At 40.4% G+C, this 21,581-nt stretch overlaps 1 protein-coding gene and 2 non-coding genes across 3 annotated transcripts; all 3 read right to left on the bottom strand.

Annotated features, from left to right (window-relative positions):
* Positions 1-1,456: 1,456 nt before the first annotated feature.
* Positions 1,457-21,579, bottom strand: LOC119742387 (RNA polymerase-associated protein RTF1 homolog). The gene is made up of 17 exons (XM_038218286.1): positions 21,372-21,579; positions 19,034-19,162; positions 17,559-17,685; positions 16,057-16,264; positions 14,625-14,863; positions 13,551-13,698; positions 12,811-12,894; positions 12,039-12,129; positions 11,664-11,746; positions 11,430-11,517; positions 10,565-10,672; positions 7,967-8,044; positions 7,561-7,682; positions 6,924-7,059; positions 4,612-4,704; positions 3,885-4,011; positions 1,457-2,857 (listed from the first exon to the last, which is right to left on the bottom strand). The coding sequence occupies exons 1-17, from the start codon at positions 21,447-21,449 to the stop codon at positions 2,748-2,750; spliced, it is 2,049 nt and encodes a 682-aa protein (XP_038074214.1). The 5' UTR covers positions 21,450-21,579; the 3' UTR covers positions 1,457-2,747.
* Trnas-aga lies at positions 9,986-10,058 on the bottom strand. The gene has a single exon. It is a non-coding gene; the product is annotated as a tRNA-Ser (tRNA).
* On the bottom strand, positions 13,852-13,924 carry Trnaa-ggc. The gene has a single exon. It is a non-coding gene; the product is annotated as a tRNA-Ala (tRNA).
* Positions 21,580-21,581: the final 2 nt, after the last annotated feature.

The raw sequence follows: 21,581 nt of genomic DNA, 5'->3' as shown, positions 1-21,581 counted from the left end.
AATTCAAGTCATTTAATTTAATTAGGTGTATCTCTGGACTGGGGTGTCCAAATGAGATGGGATAAAGACCATTGTGTAGAGTATTTACTACACCTTCAGACTCTAGAGATCAGTTTTGCAAAAAGAGAGTGCTAGCATTTGCAATATTTATGGATTGACTGCTACATTTTTATTGGCACATGTTGTAAAGTATTCATGCCAATGGTCACGTATTATGTTACAAAGTAGATTGACATTTAGTAGATAATGATCAGACCTGCGACTCTGACTCGGACTCAAGTCAAATTTGATCACATTTTGATGAGTTGGACTCGGACTCGAGTCACAATTAACAAACAATGACCCGGTCTCAGACTCGACAATTCAGACTTGGAACTGGGACTCGAAGGAAAAAGCGACAACAGTGCTATTTTTAATAAAAAAGTGAAGATTTGTGTCTTTCAAATAAAACTTATTCAGTTGAAACAACAAACTGTATATCAAACTGCACCGTGCATCTTCTTCATCAACTCCGCAACCACTGCAAATTGATCAGTGCCTTGTGGCCACTAGGCCACTCTCTACATGCATAAATCCCATGACAACAAAGTGCCCGAGTTTTTCTGTTTCAAAGTTGTTGTTTTTTTGTCTTGAATTTTTTTAACTGACTCGTGACTCAAACTCCACCCAAATGGCTCAGTTCTTGGACTCGACAGCAGTGTTGTAGTCGAGACCATCACAAGACCAGATACAAGACCAGATACAAGACCAGACACAAGACCAGACACAAGTAACCGGGCACCAACAATAACAAAGGAATGCCTTTGTTGCAGTTCATTTGAATAGCTAGTGAGTTGAATTGAGACTGAAGGTCTTGTGTTGGTCTTGTGATGGTCTTGCAGGGTCTGGACTACAACACTGCTCGACAGTAAGGACTCAGACTAAACTCGGACCAAGATTTGTGGACACAAATACAAGTCTGAAATGACAAAATTGTTGAGATATCAGCCCGATGGTCAAGCAGACATTTCCCATGGAAATATGGCATATGGACAACAAAAATTACCCAATTGTGTTTTTAAAATACTGAATGTCTTCGAAGGTATTTTGCACCATTTCAATCAGTTATCTGTTCATAATGATCCTCACTTATACTATTCACAGCGTAATAATTTATTGGCTGACAGTTTTAAGAACACTGCAAAATCATGTACACATTCTCTATTGAAGACATCCCTTAAGTATCTTTCTTCCAAAATAATTTAGTTCCTAGTCATGTTTTGGACCAAATGTTTGGACAATTTGGGTATTTCAACACTCTGGACTAGTCTTTCTCGTATTTGATGCGGAGGTGAAAATTCTATCATTTCCACATCTGTTTTCTGTAAAGTTTCTTCAAACTGCGAAGGTTTTTGTGTGTGTGTGTAGAAAATATGGTTCAATTTACCTCTAAATTCTATTCTCAGCAAAATAACACTCAAATTTCAAAATGCATTTATTTACACGAAAAACTTATACACTTATGTACAACATGTTAATTTTTTACGAAAAAGTCAAAAATAAGCATCGTTAGTATATGATGTAAATCCAGCCCCCTCCCTCCCCCCACAAAAAAAAGAATTGCCCAAAATGAAATGAAAACTTAAAATAAACACTGTAAACCTGATTTTTCTCATGTACATTGTGTAAATCATTTTAATATTATTTGCTTATTTCAAAAAAAATTATGGGACATTATCATTTGCGCGACGTGTTCGCGTACAGTAATTATACCAAAGGGCAGCATCAGTCAAACGTACAAACATTTGTCTCGAAACCCGAAGTGACTTTTTTGTCGAGAAAGAGAAAAACGTCCCTCACACCGGAAGAGAAAAATGTCCCTTACACATGGGATGTTCTTTTCATCAGCCTCGCGACTTTCAGAATAATGGCCTCATAGATCAAGAACATGAATATTCAGTGTGTAGGGAAGAGTCACAGAGTCTACACAGACAATCTGATTGGCCGACGACGAGTGTCAAAATAGTTATGGGTTGCTAGTCTTAACAAACAAGAGTAAAGCCTACCTTGAATAATGAGGATGCTTGTGGTCTGCACATTACAGCAGAGTTTCAACCATTAACCCTCCTTCTTTCAGTGGCAACATGGGATACCCTATCCATCAAAACCTACCAGGTTTAACAGTTTTGTAAATTAGGCTCATATTGGTACAATTGACAGGCTGTGGTAGTTTTGTTAAACTGAGGGTACCATGCCTTGACTGACATTGATAGATGTGGTGGGTCAGCGCTGGTGATGAGTGCCTGTCAATGATGGATTTAGTTCAGTCACAAAATGAAGGCATTGCCATCTAAGATGGCTGCTACGCAAGTTGTACCAGTATTCAAGGTCACCCTATCTATCAAACCTCTCCAACAGGTTTTTGACAGTTATACGGTTTAATCCATGGGGGTTCTGGCAGTTGCTGACCACTGAGCAGTCTGTACAGAAGCTATGGGAGAGGAAGTGGATAGATTTTTGACGTTTTGTGACAGCTGTGTCATAAGGAGGGTTAACTAAACTGCTTTCCGGTTTATTTCCAACACGCATTTCAAATACCTGCCTCAGATAAAATGGAGTAACAACAAGCACTTTTCAAGGGGTATTTTCAGGTTACCGAGATTTCTAAGTGCTAATTGAGGTTGTTGGTTTTAGACAAAACTTATAGACTATGATCTCGAAAGAAGAAGTAGTCCCAGGGATGAACAGACGAACAGTCATGACGTGCATCAGATGAGGCCGCGCATCTTCTTGTATTCGTTCAGGTTTAGCGACCGCTTGGGGGCGCCCTCCTTACCTCCAGATTCTGAGCTGGAGTTCAGCGCCATGGGACGGGAATCTAGTTAAAATTTAAAAAAATGCATTGTTAAGAGCTAGGAATTGAAAAAGTATTTCTCTTTGGACTCCAAAATGCTAACCTGTCTCCAGACTTTCTAAGCTGAACCCAAATCCATAAAGCCAATAAGAATTGCTTAGCACATTTTGTGCTGAAGCCAATGTCTGCTGAAACCCGGGAAAAGACAGTATCAATGGCATGAAAACTGGTTTTTGCTAAGCACATATTTTCTGTGCTTAACACATTTCTGAGCTTGGGAGCTCCATAAAAATGGACCCCAATCATTTTGGATCCAACGGACCTACTTTGGATTCTGTTGGATTTCACATGTTTAGAGGTAACTTATTACAGGCTTGCAACTGGGAATTAAGAAAAAACGAAGAAACTCCAAACCACACAAGATTTTGTACAGTATTTTTCAATTTTGTGATGGCATTCATGTGAAGTGAAAAACAAGGAAATCAGCGGATTTGAGGAAACTTTGCATGTCTGTTATTTGAGTTAGAGCATATCATTTGTCAAATGTGCATTTTGTTTTGTTTGAGCAACAAAAGTGCTAAAAATCTAAAGAAGGGCGCTTAACAACGAACCTGATGACGTTTTAACTCAGTGAATGCTGTATATTCCAAGAAAACAATATTCTACGATATCACTTTCAATTAAAAAGTTGATGAGTCAAGTTTTGAATTGCGCCCGAAAGCAGAGTCCGAGACACATTCTCATTCAGCAGATTGCAGCTACGCGATGTCACACGCTGAACCGACGAATTATAACAACCGCGCGTGCATGTCCATCGTGTCAACGCTTGCGTGCACCCATTCATGGCTTCGCCAAATTAAAAATGAATACTAACGGAAATTTCCAAAAATGCGTCTTTAGACGTCTTTAGCACTCTGCTTGAGTTTGCACAACATTTCTGTTTACTGTTAAATGGCATCATGAAATTTGACTCACACTGAAACCTGAAAGAAGTCTCTTAACCCAAAACCTGACAAGTTGAACCAACAGGAAATGATTCTAAACTCTTTACCTGAAGTTGAGACATCCAGGTCAATCTTGATGTCAAAGTCGTGAGCTTGGAAGAGATCCTCCGATACCTTCCTGTCGGTAATCTTGGCTGGCAGGCCTTCTTGAGACAGAGCATTCAGGATGTCGTCCTGGCAAAAGGAAAAAGAGGTCCTTTTCATATTGTCTTCTTGTCTACATGTTCAAATGTACACAGCGCTATTCCAATATTCTACATCAGATTCGAACCGGCCAGCCGACCCAGGCAAGCTCTGTGGTCGCGTGACAAGACATGTGCACTAGTAAGCAGGAGGCGTGGGTTCGAGTTCCGCCCGTGTCAGCTTGGGGATTTTTTCTTGCAAGCCTTTGGACAACACTGAGTATACAGTGTTTTTAAAATACATCAGGCAAGGGCAAAAATCCATATATTTAAGACAAGATAAGTTTGCGGTAAGAACCACAAATACTCAGAAAAGAGATTTATTCACATGGTGTCACTGCAAACTTATCTTGTCTTAGTTTCTTTCCACCATGCAAACCTTCAAATCTCACCATATATTTAAAAAATAAATAAATAAGTATATCTGATAAGTGTGGCAACAAGTACAGCTTTGCCTACTTGAGCTTGACCCAGAAGTCTTAGTTTATGGCATTGTTTATAGAATACCAGTAGACATTTTTGTGAATAGACCTCTCTGGCCATAAGACCCTCCCCTTTGGTTTGTGTACTAAAAAAATTGGCTTTTCTTTACCTTGAAGATGTCATTCGATTGCTGGTTCTTGGCTCGTTCTTCTTCCAGTTTTCTCAGAAGCTCGGAATTCATGACAGCTTCGTCCTTGGCAGTCTGTTAGACAGACGCCAAATAAAAACAAATGTTAAGGGCTAAGGGAACAACAAGTAAACTAGAGGGAAAAAGGTGGTTTTGAAATTAAAACTAGAACGGCGAAGCCGCCATGGCTCGCTGTCCAAGGCAGGAAGGGAGGCTGAAGGTAGGGTTGGGGATGGGCATGATGGAAGGGGATCAGGATTCTTGTTGATGTGCCTAGGTGTAGGGGTCAGTTTTTAAATGTCAATATAAAAAGTCAACAGATTACCTAATAAATACATGTGTATATAGGTTAGCCGTCACTGTATTATGGGGGAGTTTTCCATTGTTAGGGTAATTAGGACCCAGTTGTGGATTTTTGCAGCGCCAACAGTGTCTTCTGGTCCCCATACTTGTAGTACCATGGGAAAACTCTTGTGTAGTCGCCACAAATGCAGAACAAGAATGGGTATACATGTACATGAAGACACAGCACCATCACCACCTCCCCCAAACCTTAATTACTCCATCCCAAAACCTTACCCCATCCCCAACCCGCCCCCTCCCCCTCCCCCACCCAACCCCTACCCACACCCATCCCATCCTCCCCTAACCATCCCCACCCTATCACCTACACATCCCAACCCCACCCAAACTCCAATCCCTATCTCCTTCCCCCTCTCCTGACCCGTACCCTCCCCTACCCCAACCCCCTACACCTACCTACCCTATCTTCCACTATCTGTCCTTACCCACCCTACACATCCCCACCCTAACCCTTACTTGAATTCCAATATCCCGCCCACCCCATTCCCCCACCCATACATCCCCACCTGACCCCATGCAACCCCTACTCTGATCCCTATATACTGCCCCCTCCCCTTATCCAACCCCTACAACAACCCATCCCTACCCATCCCTACACATCCCCAACCCAACCCCTACTCCGATCCTATATCCCGTCCCCTGCCCAACCCCCTCCTAACCCAACCCCTACATCCATGCCCATCCTCTCCCTACCTGTCTCTCCCTACCTGTTCCCACCCCACCCCTACAAATCCCCACCCCAACCAAACCCAGTATTCCAACCCCTCTCCCCACCCCACCCCACCCCAACCCACCCCGCCCCACCCATCCTAGCTCCCCTACTCATCCTACTCACACAAACCCTAACTCCAACCCTATCCCCCAACCCACCCCACCCCACCCTCCCCTACCCCATCCTTACTCCAACCCCATAAACTAAAAGATCAAACCAGAAGCTCATGCACATCCCCATAATGCATAGTGTACACGTACATGTTATACCAGTATACATGTACAAGTAACAATTAAAAACTTTAACATTTCCTTGAATTAAATTAATAAAATGTACTGCAATGATATGAACCTAACTGAAGTTATAGAGATGATACATGACAACTGCATTTAATTTTTTTCCCCAAGTTAACTAGAACCAAAAACTTCAACATTTTTATCTGAGCGCGGACGGCCGCCCGGACAGACGGACGGAAATTGGTATTACATAGGCTCGCATCTGCTTCGCAGCTCGCCAAAAATTTAGGAGAGCACTACAAATATCCTTCGTTAACCGTCCTGCTATTTAAACAGTCACAGACAGTCAAAAATTCCATCCACTTCCCCTGCTACACTTTTAACACAGGCTAGTCACAAGCAGTCAGATCATATGTTAGGCAAGTACTGTGACTAGTCAAACTCAGTCAACAGACCATGAACAGACAAAGCAGGCAAGTTGTGGGCACAGCTGGCAAAGCATAACTGTATCAAAATACGTAACCATTCACAGCCAGTCAATCATTCCTTATGTAGGCTGGGGATTCTTAACTGCTGAAAACAGTCGCTTGACTGATTTTGACTGAATGAACCACTTGGCACAGAATGTATGTTTGCATAGGAGGGTTAATGAACAACATTTTTTGAAATTTAGAACTAAGCATTCTGCAAAACAAGTGTTCTATCATCACCCACAAATTTCTAAAACATCAGGTCCTAAGAAAACTGATCATTCTCTAAAGACGGTCATTCTCCTGAAGATGGTCAGAGCATACTGACCGGAATGTCGAGTTTATACCTCTGGTTCTTTTCAGAACCATTCTCTTAGTTGAGAAATTATTCGCACATGGTGTTTCCGCAAACCTTTCATTATTTAGTTTCTCCACCATGCAAAGCATCAAATCTTACTGATCATTCTCTAAAACCGTTTTAAATCTCCACACAGTCTGGATTGGCAACCATACCTTAGTAACCAGCATAGGTCTGCACTGTCTCCTAGTGAAGGGATCAGCTTTAGCATTCAGTGACTCCTTGATCTCTTCCTTCATTGCTCTCTCAGCCTCAGCAATGTTCCGCGTCCGGTTCCTCTGGTTGATATACCTGTTGGAAAAGTTGGAGAGAATTTATGGAATGCGACTATTCAAAGTTTTCTCACATTGTGTGAGCTTTAAACATGGTAAGGTGAGAATACGGCTTTGTTTTATAAATAAATTCATATTCATAAATACCGAAGACAGTTTATCCATTCCTATTGGTCGAGAGCCAATAGCTGGCAGGTTTTAAATACTTTTCCAGTGTCACAATAGAAATCTCAATGCACATCCATGCCATGAAATAGTGCTTAAGGTTAGCACAGTTTTCTGGTAACTGTTCAGCATCACCATGAAATTAGCTCCAAGAGTATAACATTAGCTGAGGAGTATTACCATAAACTTGCATTCCATTCAGAGGGATGAAGTTATTCTCAATGGTTTTATGCCAAGAAAAATGCAATTCCCTTTTCATTGTCCAATTAATATACACTGCAAATGTCCTATACATTGGCAACAGGGGAAGCTTTCAGATCTATGTGAAGTCCTAAAGAAACGGTTGACTGCTTACGTGATAGCAGTGACGTTTTTGTTGCGGACCCTATTCAACTCTTCGGCCCTCTCCTCCAGTTCTTCTAGTTCCTGAGCGTATTTCTTGAAGTCTTCCTCCCTACCTTCCACTTGCGCCATATCCTGTAAACAAAAACAAAATCAGTTACAAAATATGAAAAACATAACATCACTAACACCAGAATGTTTTATATAGTTGCCCCTCAAGAATTTGTTCTGACATGTTGAGGTTGTTTTTCCAATTCATTCAACTACCAAGCTAACCTTGAAGAATTTCACAATTTGAATCTTGGATCCGAAATGAGAAATGAAGCGAGTGTTCAAATTCAGAACTAACATGACACACTTGATCAGTAATATGAATTTTGTGCTTTTTCTGGCTTTGTTATTAAAAAAAAAGGACATACCCTTGTCTTTATCAAAGACGTCTTCTTCATGGCATAGTTGCGAGGATTTCTGCGGAAGCGTTCCTTCTCGGTAACAATCTATGATAAAATGAAACAAATGAAATACATGTATAAAAAACAAACAAATGAACTCACAAAACTATCACAGAAAGTGCCTATCTGTCACACAGAGTCCATTCCCTTCATTATCTAACAATCTTCGTCATGCAATTAAAAGTTTTGTTTTTTTTACGTCATCTTTAATGAGGGTAAACTGCGATCAGTGCAAGGCACTGCTTTCCATGGAGGCCCTCGGGTTAATGAGAACTATGAGACCCATTATGTAGCACCTCTATAAGGATTTACAAGGTGCTGCGGCGTATATTGCAGCCACTGCCAGAAACACTGGGGCAAACCCCTTCTCTTAGCGATAAGTGTTACTGGGTTCTTTAACATGCATTACAAAACACAAGGGACCTGCAGCTTTGCGTCCCATCCGAAGGATGAAGCAATAATGGTAAAGTGCCTTGCTCAAGAGCACAAGCACCATGTTCCCACAGTCAGGATTCGAACCCATGTTCCACGGCACACAAGTCGAACACTGTAACCATTAGATCACAGTACCCCATTTATGTGTTTGTTTAGCATGACATGTAACATCTGAATCCTGGGTTATTTACTTAACAATTGCTGACTGCTGCAAATTGGGATATGCCGCTTTTAATACCCGAGGGGCGCATAGCACCCGAGACGAAGAGGGTGCAAGGCGCCCAGAGGAGGTTAAACACGGCATATCCCACATCACAGCAGTCAACAATTGCTTTGTTATATCGTGCCATAAGCCAAACAGATACATGGTTGTAACTTACTATGCAAGAAATAAATTAAATCAGTGCGGTGTAACCCTTGATAACTGCAGGCTTTCCAGCCGGACATGAGACTGAGTGGTTACGCACTGCAAGAGTTCTCAGTCATGAGCATGCATGCAAGTTCTACACGAGCGCCGCAACTTACATTGTATATGAGGTTAACCATTGTATATGCACTTTTATACAGGGTGGATCAAAAAAACCCGAAACCGAGATATTATTGCAAATTGGAACAGAAGTAGGGCACATGTGAATCAAAGGGAGATATCCTCTGTTAGGGTTGAATCTCCTCTTTAAAATGACACCCTGGTCATGTCATTACATTCACGGTTGACTGAGCAGTGACCAAATTTATGAAAGGGTCTATTTAGAGACTTGCGCCACTTTTCAATTGTGGTTTTAGTTGTGTCAATTGTCACAGAGTGAAAGGCTATGGTTGCCAACTCAAGCCAGGTGGGAAAAAAAGAGATTTCACCATGAAAAGTGGTGCAAGTCTCTAAATAAACCCTTTCATAAAATTGGTCACTGCTCAGTCAACCGTGAATGTAATGACATGATCAGGGTGTCATTTTAAAGAGGAGATTCAACCCTAACAGAGGATATCTCCCTTTGATTCACATGTGCCCTACTTCTGTTCCAATTAGCAATAACCCTGTATACTGGACACGTGGCCGTTCATGACCAATGAAATTACAGTATCCAAGCACATGATATAATAACGCAAAATGGCTTATGCAGGAAGTCAACAATAAAGCGGGCAATTTTGCAAAGATGCATGCTCAGTGTTCTTCCAAAATAAACAGATTTTCTCCTAACAAATTTTCAATTTGTAGGTTTTGTTTTCATAATTTATATTTGGGCATGGACAACCTCTAAAAAGGACCTTCAAGTTGTGTACAAATGAACCCGCCCTGCGAGAGTTGAATTATTGTCGGTCGCAAATAATTCAAATTTAGTAAAGAAAAAATTCAACTAAACGTCTGAGGATTTTTCGTTCGAGGTCTCATTCAAAAGTGTACAATTTTTATATTGCTAGGAAAAAAGCAAATGCAAAAACAAATCTATTTTTAGGTGTCAAACTCAAAATAAATCAAATTAGGTTTTGCCCTTCACCGACATTTAAGCACTGTATACTCAGTGTGTTACCTCCCGAGTGAAAGTTGGAAAAAAATAACTCGGGTGGGACTCGAACCCACGACCTCCTGCTTTCTAGAGCAGATGTCTTACCACTCGACCACCGAGCTAACAGGATCGCTTGGCTGGTTCGAATCTGATGTACATAGCAGCGGGTACCGCATAAACTATTATAAGATGGAATTTTTTTGCGCCGGGGTGATATAAATCAAATTAGGTTTTGCCCTTCATGCTTGTGTCTTCATGTTTGATCCCGTTAGCTCGGTGGTCGAGTGGTAAGACATCTGCACTAGAAAGCAGGAGGTCGTGGGTTCGAGTCCCACCCGAGTGATTTTTTCCAACTTTCACTCGGGAGTTAACACACTGAGTATACAGTGTTTAAAACGTCGGTGAAGGGCAAAACCTAATTTGAATTATATCACCCCGGCGCAAAAGTTGCATCTTATAAAACTCAAAATAGCACAGGGAAAATAACTTTAACTCTTGATGCACTTTTGCATTTGTACCTCCGACAAAGAATGAGGGACGGAGATTCTGATTGCATACAGGACAGTGTACAACGAAGGGAGTGTTTCTAAGACTCTGTTCATTTCCACAAGGCCACACTTTCCGTTACCTTTTCTATGTCATCCTCCTTGTAGTTGTACATCAGTGCCTTCTTGATGTGGTTGTACTTGGCATCCACTTCCCTGGTAGTCGGTAACTGGAAACCACCCAACATCATCTGGCGGAAATGCAAACGGAAACAAAGAGCATTTATGACTTTTTGCTAGCTGTCTCTTTTTCAGATCAGTCTCATTTTTGACATTCAGAGAGTAGATATTTCAGTGAACTAGAACATGAGAACAAAACATCACATTTTCAACAAAAGTATTTTGATACAGTGGCCTTCAGAAATATAAACAATGAGAGCAATTTTATTGCGCTGTTTATCGCACAATTTTCTGAAAAAAAACATCACATTTTCAACAAAAGTATTTCTGATACAGTAGCCTTCAGAAATATAAACAATGAGAGCAATTTTATTGCGCTGTTTATCGCACAATTTTCTGCTAACAGAGTCTTCATCTATTTCATGGAGACCATGAGCTGTAAGCACAGCAAAACGCAAGCTTACCTCGCAGGAACAATTTGCTTAACTAATAGTGACGTAAGAATAGAAATCTCCATGACTGTTCAACCGTATGCAAATCAGCACCATGAAATGGTGCTTAGGTTAAGCTTAATTTTCTGCTGTAGTTAGCACAACTTTTCTGCTAACTGTTAAGCAGCGGCATGAACTAAGCTCGAGCTGAGAGTTGCTGGGAACATTGCTTGTGTTGCTCTAAAGTTATAAAAATAATTGATATGCTAAAGGACCAAAAGTGCATTTGTAAAAACATAACATTATGGAGAACACTAAAACATGTAATAACATTTTGCGGGGGGGGGGGGGGGGGGGGGGGGGGGGGGGGGGGAGGGAGGGGGGGGGGAGGACTTACATCTTCTTTCCACTTGCTGAACTCCGAGTCTGTAAAATCTTGATTGGAGACGAACTCCAGACGAAATACCCTTTCCTGAGTGGCATATCTGGGGAGAACAAAATGGATAAAAAAAGTGGTTATACTGGTCTTCCAAAGAACTAAGAAGAAATGAACTAATATTATGAGACCTGAACATGTTTTCCGTTTTCAGATAAGCCAAATTAACCATGAAAAAAATGATTGAAATGTTACCTCAGCCGGAGTCCTTTATTTGTGCGGTTGTTGCCCAATTGGTAGATTTTTGCCGTTTCCACACATTCTGTGATTTCTGCAACCTGAAGACAAGAAAACCCAAAAGTAAATTTCCAGAGGCAATAATCATATCATTAAATACATCACTAACTTTGGAAAAATAAGCCAAGGCCTGACATTTTTTATATCGAGGCATTTTCAAGGCATTTTTTAAGACAATATACCAGAAACTTTGATATCATCCTCAGTAGTACTTGTGTTTAAAGTACAGCATTACTTTTATTAAAATAAGGTGATTCCACACAAAGATTGGATTATGTTAATCATAATTTGCATGATTCTCTACGATTTCAAACTTGTAGGAAAAACACTTACTCTGTATATTGGTCGGCCACCATTGGAGCCAATTCCAATACGCACGTAGCAACCAATGACTGTGTCAGCAAAGAATGGCATATGAACCCATCTATTCAACCAGACAAAACAAAATAATATAGAAATAATTGCATATCATAGGAATCTACGCATTTTTTTCCAGAATAAAATATAACAAATTTCCAAAATTTTAATAAATATTTGGTGTATACAAAACATGAGACATAGCTCCGCTTCATTCTTTTGACAATCATATCCATATCTAAATAGCCGCATCCTCTTTGAGTGATCCCATTTGCTATTTCCCAGGTTTGCAGCATAGCTAATGTGGTTAGCATTGCAACATTGGCCGTGATACCTTGCTATATGGTATAAATGGATATATGGCTTCTGACTAGCACCCCTTTAACAAAGATAGCTGGATAGCTCAGTTGGTCAAGTGGTGGTACGGCAATCCAGAGGTCGCAGGTTCAAGTCCCATTGTGGTCAAACTTCTTTGTCAACTTTATAAATATCTAAACTAATAAGCAGGAGATCAGGGGTTTGAGTCCCAGCAGAGCAAGCTCTTGAAAGTTTTTCTTGCAAAGCTCTCAGAGAGCACTGAGTTTACAGTGCCTAAAAATATATAATACATTAAAGGCAAAACTTAGCATTGAACATCTACATTTGTCTGATGCACAAATTTATATCGAAATGTGTCAATGATATCTCAATCACATCTGTTTTGAGAGAACAAACAACGAATGTGAAAATGTCTGAAAGCAAGTCTTACCTTTCCATTTTATGCCGTGACAACCTGATTTTTGCGAGTTCTTCTTTTGAGGAGATGAACACTACCCTTGGCTTTTCATCCTCACTGAAGTGGAAGGAGGGGGTGGAGAAAAAAAAACACTTAAGGCTTAATGTAACCCAGTGGCGCACCCAGGATTTGGTTTTTTTTGAGGGGGGGGGGGTCCTAAATTTGTTTTGTTTGCAATTTTTTTTAGAAATTTGAATTTTTTCAAAAAATGTTGCCCAAAATTTTTGGCCGCAGAAAATATTTATTTATTTATTTTTTTTTTTTTGGGGGGGGGGCCTATTTTGACGCCCTTTACACCCCTATAATACTACTCGAAAATAGTACTACTAAAAAAAAAGGCCACATACATATCAACACGGTCAAATTGTGGGACTAAAAAAAAAAATTGACAAACTTTGGGGGGGGGGCTCAAGCCTCCCAAGGGCCCCCCCCCAGGTGTGCCACTGATGTAACTCACTACTATTGTCTCAGAACAGGCAGTTTTATGCAATAATGTTTAGAGCCCAACCTACGAGGTCCACACCTGTTGCATCGTGTTGCATCTGGCACGTTAGGGTTAAACGGTTGGTTGGCTGGCTAAAAAACTCTACAATATTCTGTTATCTGATCCATCAAGTAAGAATAGCTCAAGGGTCTGAGACAACTGTGACCCATGATATCTGCAAATGATTTTCTGAGAAGATTAAACACTTAAGACCATCGTCACCACTTACTCGCTGCGTTCATCATCAGATCCTCCGTAGGATGAGCTACTGGACGAGTCGGAAGCATCGTTCTTCTTCTCTTCTTCTTCATCTTCGTCATCGTCATCAGAGTAGACGTCACTGGCTTTCAGAGGTTCTCTTCTCGTCACAAGGGTATCTGCCAAACAAATTGTTCAAGTGACATGAAAATTACACAACAGCGGGATTGTTACTGCATTTTCACTATGTAATAGAGTAAGTCAAGTACTAACAGATATTTTTTTTAAACTTACTAACAGACCTTATTATTAATAGTAATAAACAAAGAAATTGACTGGAGCAGGGTTTGAACCTGCGACCTCCGGATTGCCATTCCGGTGCTGTACCAACTGAGCTATCCAGCCCTATGATGGCGGCTCCCCCATTTTGTCAATGTCTTTGTTCGAGAAGTGCTAGTCAGAACCCATAAACCTGTCTATGCCATGTAGTCAGGCCCAAACGCCCAAAGTCACGCCCAAAGTCACGCCCAAAGTCACAAGGCTAGCAACATTAGAAATGCTGCAAATCTTGGACTATCTTGTTATTAATGGAACTGAATGCTAGGATTGGCTTTTCAATGTCACCCGGTTCAATCCAAACAAAACGTAAAGCCTACTGCTGCACCTAACAAAATATGATGAAATCCAACATAACCAACAGTTAGGCAAACATAACCTAGTCCTGATTTTGTTAAATACGGCAGGAAGAGGTAGGGAGATAGGGAGGTTTACATTTCGGGTTACAATTTATGTTTGAGGGGTAATAGTTATGGTTAGTGCATGGTTATGGTTAACTCGGCCCTACCTGTTTTCATTTCTTTCTTCTCCTTCTTTGCTTTCAGGTTCAGGAGTTTGGGATGGATTAGAGCAAGGGTTAAAATAAATTAGGGTAATAGTTAAAGTTAGGGAATGGTTATGCTTAACTCAGCCCTACCTGTTTTCTTCATTTCTTTCTTCTCCCTCTCTGCTTCCAGGTTTAGGAGTTTGAGATGGATTAGAGGACTGGTTAAAATAGGTCAGGGTAATAGTTAAGGTTAGTAAATGGTTATGGTTAACTCGGCCCTACCAGTTTTCTTCTTTTCTTTCTTCTCCCTCTCCGCCTTCAGGTTCAGGATGGCTTGCGCCTTGCGGTCTTTCTTGTCCTCGATGGTGCGTCGTCGCTCCTTGGTGATGTCGCTGCGTGAGGCCAGCCGGGCAGCGCTGCTCAGGCTGCCACTGCTGTTGCCTTGCTCCTTGGCTAGCCGGTCTCGCTTCTGCCGCTTGCGCTCCCGTTTGGCTTGCCGCAGTTTCTTCTCAATTTCAAACCTGAATGGATATCGTTCAAAAACGGGAACGCATCAGCAAATGTTTTTGGCAGTATCTTGGAAAGTGATTAGTTGTTCAGATTTCTGTGTTTGGATGGAAATGCTTAGCGGCACTACCATACATTTGCATTACATTACTCCAAATCTATCTGCTCCTGGAATTATTTAAAATTGCAAGCTTGTTTAAGGCAGAAAACACCCTTTGTTGTCACTTCAGAAAAGTTCAATTATCCTATCTTGGCACACAAATGACTGTGCATGAACAATTCTGACCCCCCCCCCTTTTGTTTTTAAATTAACAGCACATTTTGAGACTTTGTTCTCAAATACTGACTGAAAACTTCTCTAAAAAGTGAGGAAAACTTTGACACTAGTAAAACAACAGAATAGGATAACATGTCTATCATTTGCCCTAAAACCCATTACGTTATTTTTAGTGCATACTGCTACAAATGTAACAAATCCAGCATAGATGCATTGAGAACCCTGCTGTATACAACAAACTGCTACAAATTACAACAGTGATTTTTTTTTGCATAGAGCAGTGTAATGAATGAAACCCAGCCTTGAAATTACCCAGTAACATAGAGTACCCTTCCACTTGTGCTGACTGTAAATACAATTATATAAAACAGCATTTAACCACTGTTGCATTTTGCCAGGCATGCAACTGGAAATTTAGAAAAAAATCGAGGAAATTCCAAACCACACAAACTCTCCAAGGCATGCAAGGTGTCGAGACACACATCAAATTAAAGCTTATTTCATCATCTTTCATTTTCTTTTCAATTTACGGGGGTCAACTGATGACTTTTAGGAGAAATTTCCATCTGAAGATGATTACTCCTTAAAACAGTCTTGAAGCCCACTGCCATTTTAAAAAACGATGCCTACACTCCATTGCAAAAAAAAAAACACTTTTAGGGCCCCAATTTCATCCAAATTGAACGGAACTACAAGCTCACAACCCTGTGCACGGCTTCTACCCATATTTTTTACAAACCCTCTAGTTCATGGCCCACAGTATGCTCAAATACTGAAGATTTTGAGGGCATGCAAATCGTGATTTGGCCGGCGTAGGAAATTTCAGACCGATTTACTGGTCTGTGCCCATAAAGGTATGGCAGGTGAAGAGGACTGATTTTGTGACTGTCTGTGACTGTTCAGACAGCAGGAGGGTTTGATAAATCTGACCTTGTTTTGGCAACCTCTCGTTTCTCCAAGCGGTTAAAGATCTCCTGTTCTCTCTCCATCTCCGTCATCTGAGCCAGCCTGGCTTTGTCCTCCTCGTCCCCCATCAGGTTCTCGTCATAGCCATCCTTGAATTGTGGCTCCTCGTCAGAGATGTCTGACACCCCTGAGGCTGAGAGGGATACGCTGCTGTCGGAGTCTGAAACCTCACCTGGACATGAAGGAAAACAGCAGGGTCAGAGTTTATTGTGATACATGCTACCAAAAAAAAAAGCAGACATGCAACTGGAAACTCCAAGCTGTGCCAAACTTGTTACGGTATTTTTCAATATGTCGCGGAGTGTGGCCTAGTGGTTAGGGTTTGTGACTCACGATCAGAGGGTCAGGGGTTCAAATCTAGCCGCTGGCTATATGTTGTGTCCTTGGGCAAGCCACTTCACCCCCATCCAGGAGTATAAATGGCTACTGGCATTAGCTGGGGAGTAACCTGCGATGGACTGGCTTCCCATCCAGGGGGAATACAAGTATTCTCAGTCATTTCATGCCAAAGAAACCGGAGATAAATACAAACCCGATGGGCAATATTTGCTCGTGACAGACTTTACTTGCCATAATGGTTAAAAAGGGAAGTATAAAACATAGAAATCAGCTGATTCAAGGAAAATTTTAAATCTTCCCAAAACTCTGGGTGGATTTTCGAAGGATGTAAGCGAGTTTCTGTAAATTTGCAAAACTAGGCAAATGTCAACTGTGATATTTTGAGAAGATTGCTTTGGTTAGCACATTATGGACTATCATTTAGTGATGACAGTCATTCGAGGAATAGAAAATCAAACTTCAAAATATCTTTTAAACATAAAATGGCAGTGAAATTATGTGACAGGTTGAACATCAATTTCTTGTTGGGACTGGGTAACGAAAATCAAGTTACAAGGAACCTGAAGGGGTTACATGTAGTTGGAATGTACTTTCATTTGACAGTTTCCCATACAAGTAAAATCTGCCATGAGTGTGAGCTGTGGTAATTTTGGAATTTAATGCAACCTAAACAGAGAGTTACAACAGGGAAGTGACCTGATGCACACTAAGGCTAAGTTCAATTCGGGCGATTCACAATGCAGTGCGCCACCAAGAGTTTGCCATGGAGAGTCAATTTTTTTAAGTTTACGGTCGACAAAACGCGGTCCATTTGAATGAGTGTCAGTAGACAACTTGAGCTAATTTTGTTATAGATTGGGGCATAGCGTTCTGCCGGCTCATAAAAAAACCCACCATACTGATTAAAAGGAAAAAAAGGGCGAACATATATATTCGAATCATACGCTTCAGAAACTACTGACCGGAAAAAAACAAACAAATGTCCCGCGCTGCAAATTGTCGACCATCTCCCACAATGCACTGAGAAAAATGAACTCTCTGTGGCAAACTCTTGGTGGCGCACTGAATTGTGAATAGCCTAAATTGAGTCATGACACCTAACAAGCAATTGTCATCCTGATGTGTACCTTCTTCCAATGATGACTTGTCCGAGTCACTATTGAGCGCTGAGTCCTCCGAGTGAGCCTTGGAGGCCCGCCGTCGAGTAACCTTCTTCTTGACCCTCCTCTTCTTCTTGTTGCCACCCACAGTCCACTGAAAGAGGAATTTGAAGACAAGGAACCTCTTAATAAAACTTGTAAATCTAAAAATTCTTGAAGAGATTATTTAGAACATTGAACTAATTTCCTGTATTATCCCAGGCAAGCCTGTCATCTTGGTTCTTTTTGTTTAGTGTAGTTTGCCAAAATCATAAAACCAAATCAACCCAAGAGTTACTGAAGCAAATTAAAATTGGTTGTCATATTTTAATTCAGTAGAAAGGAAAACACATCAAATGGTTTTGAGTCATTCCATAAATTTGGGGTCCAAAAGTGTGACTTTTTGTGTGTGTCCCTGTTACACTTGACCTGTGATATTTGCCACGCAAGTATCATAAAATTTGACTTCACACTATTTTATATTTGTTTGGCAGGTATTTTAATTTACATTATCACTCTTGGAGATAGAACACTAACTCCTTAGGCATTTTTGATAGGATGCAACCTCAATCCTGCAAAATCCTTCAACTGCCTCCATGTAAAAACTGCATACAGCCTCAATCCTGCAAAATCCTCCGTTATTTCTCGAGTGTGGTCCTTGGAGGAATGACCACTGCCTCAATCCTTCAAAATCCTCCAGCAATCACTGTCAATATGTTGAGACAGAGCAAATGACATCCTGGAGCTCTGCGGAGCATTTCAAGTATAATATACATGTAGGCCTAAATTTATGCACGGCTGAGTATAAACAACACAAGGTCCGGCCCAAGACCTTGACACAGTGCATCCTTCAAAATCAGCCACACATTCTTGTCATATAACCTCAATCCTGCAAAGTCCTCCATTTTGCAAAAAAAGATTTTGGAGGATTTGAGAAGGTTAGGTTTAAAGAATATGTTCTGAATTACAAAATCTTATACATGTCAGATGCAACAGGGGCACACACAAAATGGAACCAAGAAGTACGCATGACTAACTTCATCCTGAATTGTGCACAAACCCATAGCGTCATTGAGTGAGCGTCAGGCACCATCAGCAATGTGTTCGAATGACCCTCCCAGTGGTCTCCCCCAATCTCCATTTGTAACCGTTGAGGGGGTACTTTTGCACGGAATCCGTAGCGTGCAAATACTACAAATGGCCAAGTTCATGGAGCTGCTAAGCACCGACAATATTTCCGCTCAGCAAAACAGGTTACCAGCCAAAATGCCTTGATATCCATATTGGTTGTGACTGGTTCTCGGCTCATTTTTGCTTAGCGCGTAAATTATGCAACATTTTCTGCTTAGCAACACAATAGAATTCGGCCTAGAATGTGAATTGGGGGGGGGGGGGGAGATTTAAGGTAATTTTGGTTGACAAAATATCGCCGAGAGATTTATTTTATTTTATATATTCGCTACCTCATCATCACTCTCGGATGTTTCTGAGTCTGTGTCGCTCTTCTGTGATGACTGTGTCGTAGTCACCTCCTTCGGACTTGACTCAGGTTCAGGTTCAGTGCGCTTCCTTTTGGCCAGTGAGAGAAGTTCCTGTCAATTAAATAACAACGTCTCAAAAAATCTGTATACAGCATACTTGCCAAGTATTATACTTTTAAAAAGGATTTGCTTGAACAATGTTTCTCAGTCCAAACTTGGCAGTTATATTCCCCAACAAATTTGCAATGATTATCAGTATCACTGAATGTTAACATGGTAAAAAAAGAAGTGGCTTTTGATTTAAAAAGGCTTTGTTACTGGCAAGAATGTGATATTTACATGACACCACGGAGCCTGAAATTGGATGGACAAACAATTTAAAATGATCAAGCACAATCATTATCATTTTGAGCTACCTCGTACATTTAGAATGCAGTTATGATACAAAACTTGTTGGACAAACATGATAAATGGTCCTCAGACTGCACTCGCACATTTTTATTCGGTCAGTAAAATTGTCCAATTTCCCTTTTCTGACTTCTATCAGGCTGTGATTATTTTGTTCCTTGCATGTACAAAATCTATGGAGAGTAAGTAAGCATGATAATTTTTGGTAAGGAATCCTTGATCCTCCAATTTCTGCGCAGATAAGGCTTTGCAGCTAAGTAGCTTAAAAATAGCAAAGCAATCACTCTTTTCCTCAACAAAACTTATATTGTTGGCTTACGATCATCCACCGTACTGATTAACAAAGCAAAATCTCTTTATTTGTGGCAGCAAGCGGGGAATTCCAAAGCGTGCAGTTTTGGCGTTGTAGAAAATAATCCTGCCTAATTCTGTGCAGGGGACGCTTCATGAAAAATCTGTGCAGTCCGGGGCCATGTAACTCAATATAATATTTATTTTTTTAAATGAGTTAGACTCCTTGGTTTTAGGAAAATATATATTCCTTGAGCTTTTCAAACATTTTCTTTCTTTTTCCTTTCTTTTTTTCAATGCCAATACACTTTTCATAGTTTCAAAATAATGGTTGAATCCTCAATAGATAATTAATTTATACAAGGCCAATATTTACATAAATACATTTTATACATATTTAGCTATTTAATGTAGATCCCACTTTTATATTGTTATTTTGATCATACCAATCAACAGAGACAACTGTCAAGATGTCAGATATTTAATAGTTCTGACAAAATAAATCCAAAATAATATAAGAACGAAGTGGCTATCGTTACGGCACTCGTTGTTTAGCGCCCTCTACGATATTTTTTTGATACGCACGCAGGTGTATAATTATTTGTTTCCCCACGTTTTATCGAGCAGTGCGCCAGCTCAGCCGATAGAGGGTAGGATTTTGCACCGCGAGGTTGCGGGTTCGAATCTCAGTTTTGCACTCGAATTTTTTTCCTTTTCTAACCTGAGGCTTTGGAGGATTTTTTTTAAAAGGGAAATAAAGTCCGAATTTCATAAAGTTCAAATTCACTTTTTTCCTTCTAATTTTATATTTTCTTGTCATGTTTTTTTATAAAAGTTGCCAGGTTGCAGTCTACCGTAACGATAGAAAATGGGAAATGCGTTACGGCTGCCGTAACAATAGCCACTGCGATATAAGAAACGTGTCTTTTTGGTTGTACCATAAGTTTTACACCCCCCTTTAGTAACTGCAAAGTATTATCTATGACATATTAAGTATAATAGTATTAATACTGACGACAGTGGGAGACCAAGAAAGGTCACCGTACGTTCATATTTTCAACTTCTGCAGGCCCGGAAGCATCTGCCTGCATTTGTAGTTAGTTATATTAGCTGTAAAAAGCAGATTTTTTTCATTTTTTGCCTGAAATCCCTGTAAAACCTTCACGTTCCACATTTTGTCGGCTGCTGGTTAAAGTTTGTGCATCAAAGGATACAATCCGAGTGAAAGTATGTCATTTTTAGGATGCACGCATTGCAAAATATAAGTTAAACACGAGTGCGTAGAAATACGAGCGCGTAGCTTTAGGAGGTCTGACGAAACATTAATTATTGAAAATTTCGGACAATTATTGGCAATCTTTCCCCATCAAATTACCATTAATTTCACTATACAGATGAAAAGTGGCGTCATTTAATTGCACTGGTCCCTTACCTAGGCCTATGTCATTATTGATAAAAAAACACTGGCACTGCCCCTTTACTGTACAGAAAGCATTCATCATTCATCATCATCATGAACCTGTGAATGTGATAAAGTGTGAACATGATGAATGATCAATAAAAATGTGTGAGTACTGAGGACCGAGGTAAATTCACAAAACACGAACAGAGCCGGCCTTACCTCATCTAAATCAGAACCACTACCTTCACTGGAACTATCAGAATCTATTATAGCACGACTCTTCTTCCGTTTGGACATTTTTGTTGTAATAACAACTTCACTGTATTCTCGAAATTAGACAAAATTAATGAAGCTCCACATGTGAAAATTCACAATCACAGCTCACACAAAATGATCCAACACAAATGTGAAGAGCGCCCTCTTTTCATG

Source organism: Patiria miniata, unplaced genomic scaffold (assembly GCF_015706575.1).
Source record: "Patiria miniata isolate m_02_andy unplaced genomic scaffold, ASM1570657v1 HiC_scaffold_6, whole genome shotgun sequence".
NCBI classification, from domain to species: domain Eukaryota; kingdom Metazoa; phylum Echinodermata; class Asteroidea; order Valvatida; family Asterinidae; genus Patiria; species Patiria miniata.
Note: the sequence above shows the minus strand (reverse complement) of the source record. Positions and strands in the feature narration are given on the sequence as shown.

Coding starts and splice junctions, on each gene's coding strand:
- LOC119742387 (XM_038218286.1), bottom strand. CDS start 21,449: ATGTCCAAACGGAAGAAGAGTCGTGCTATAATAGATTCTGATAGTTCC. Junction 8,045..10,564: donor AGGAGGATGACATAGAAAAG/GTAACGGAAAGT, acceptor ATTTTATCATAG/ATTGTTACCGAGAAGGAACG. Junction 7,683..7,966: donor CGTCTTTGATAAAGACAAGG/GTATGTCCTTTT, acceptor TTTTGTTTACAG/GATATGGCGCAAGTGGAAGG.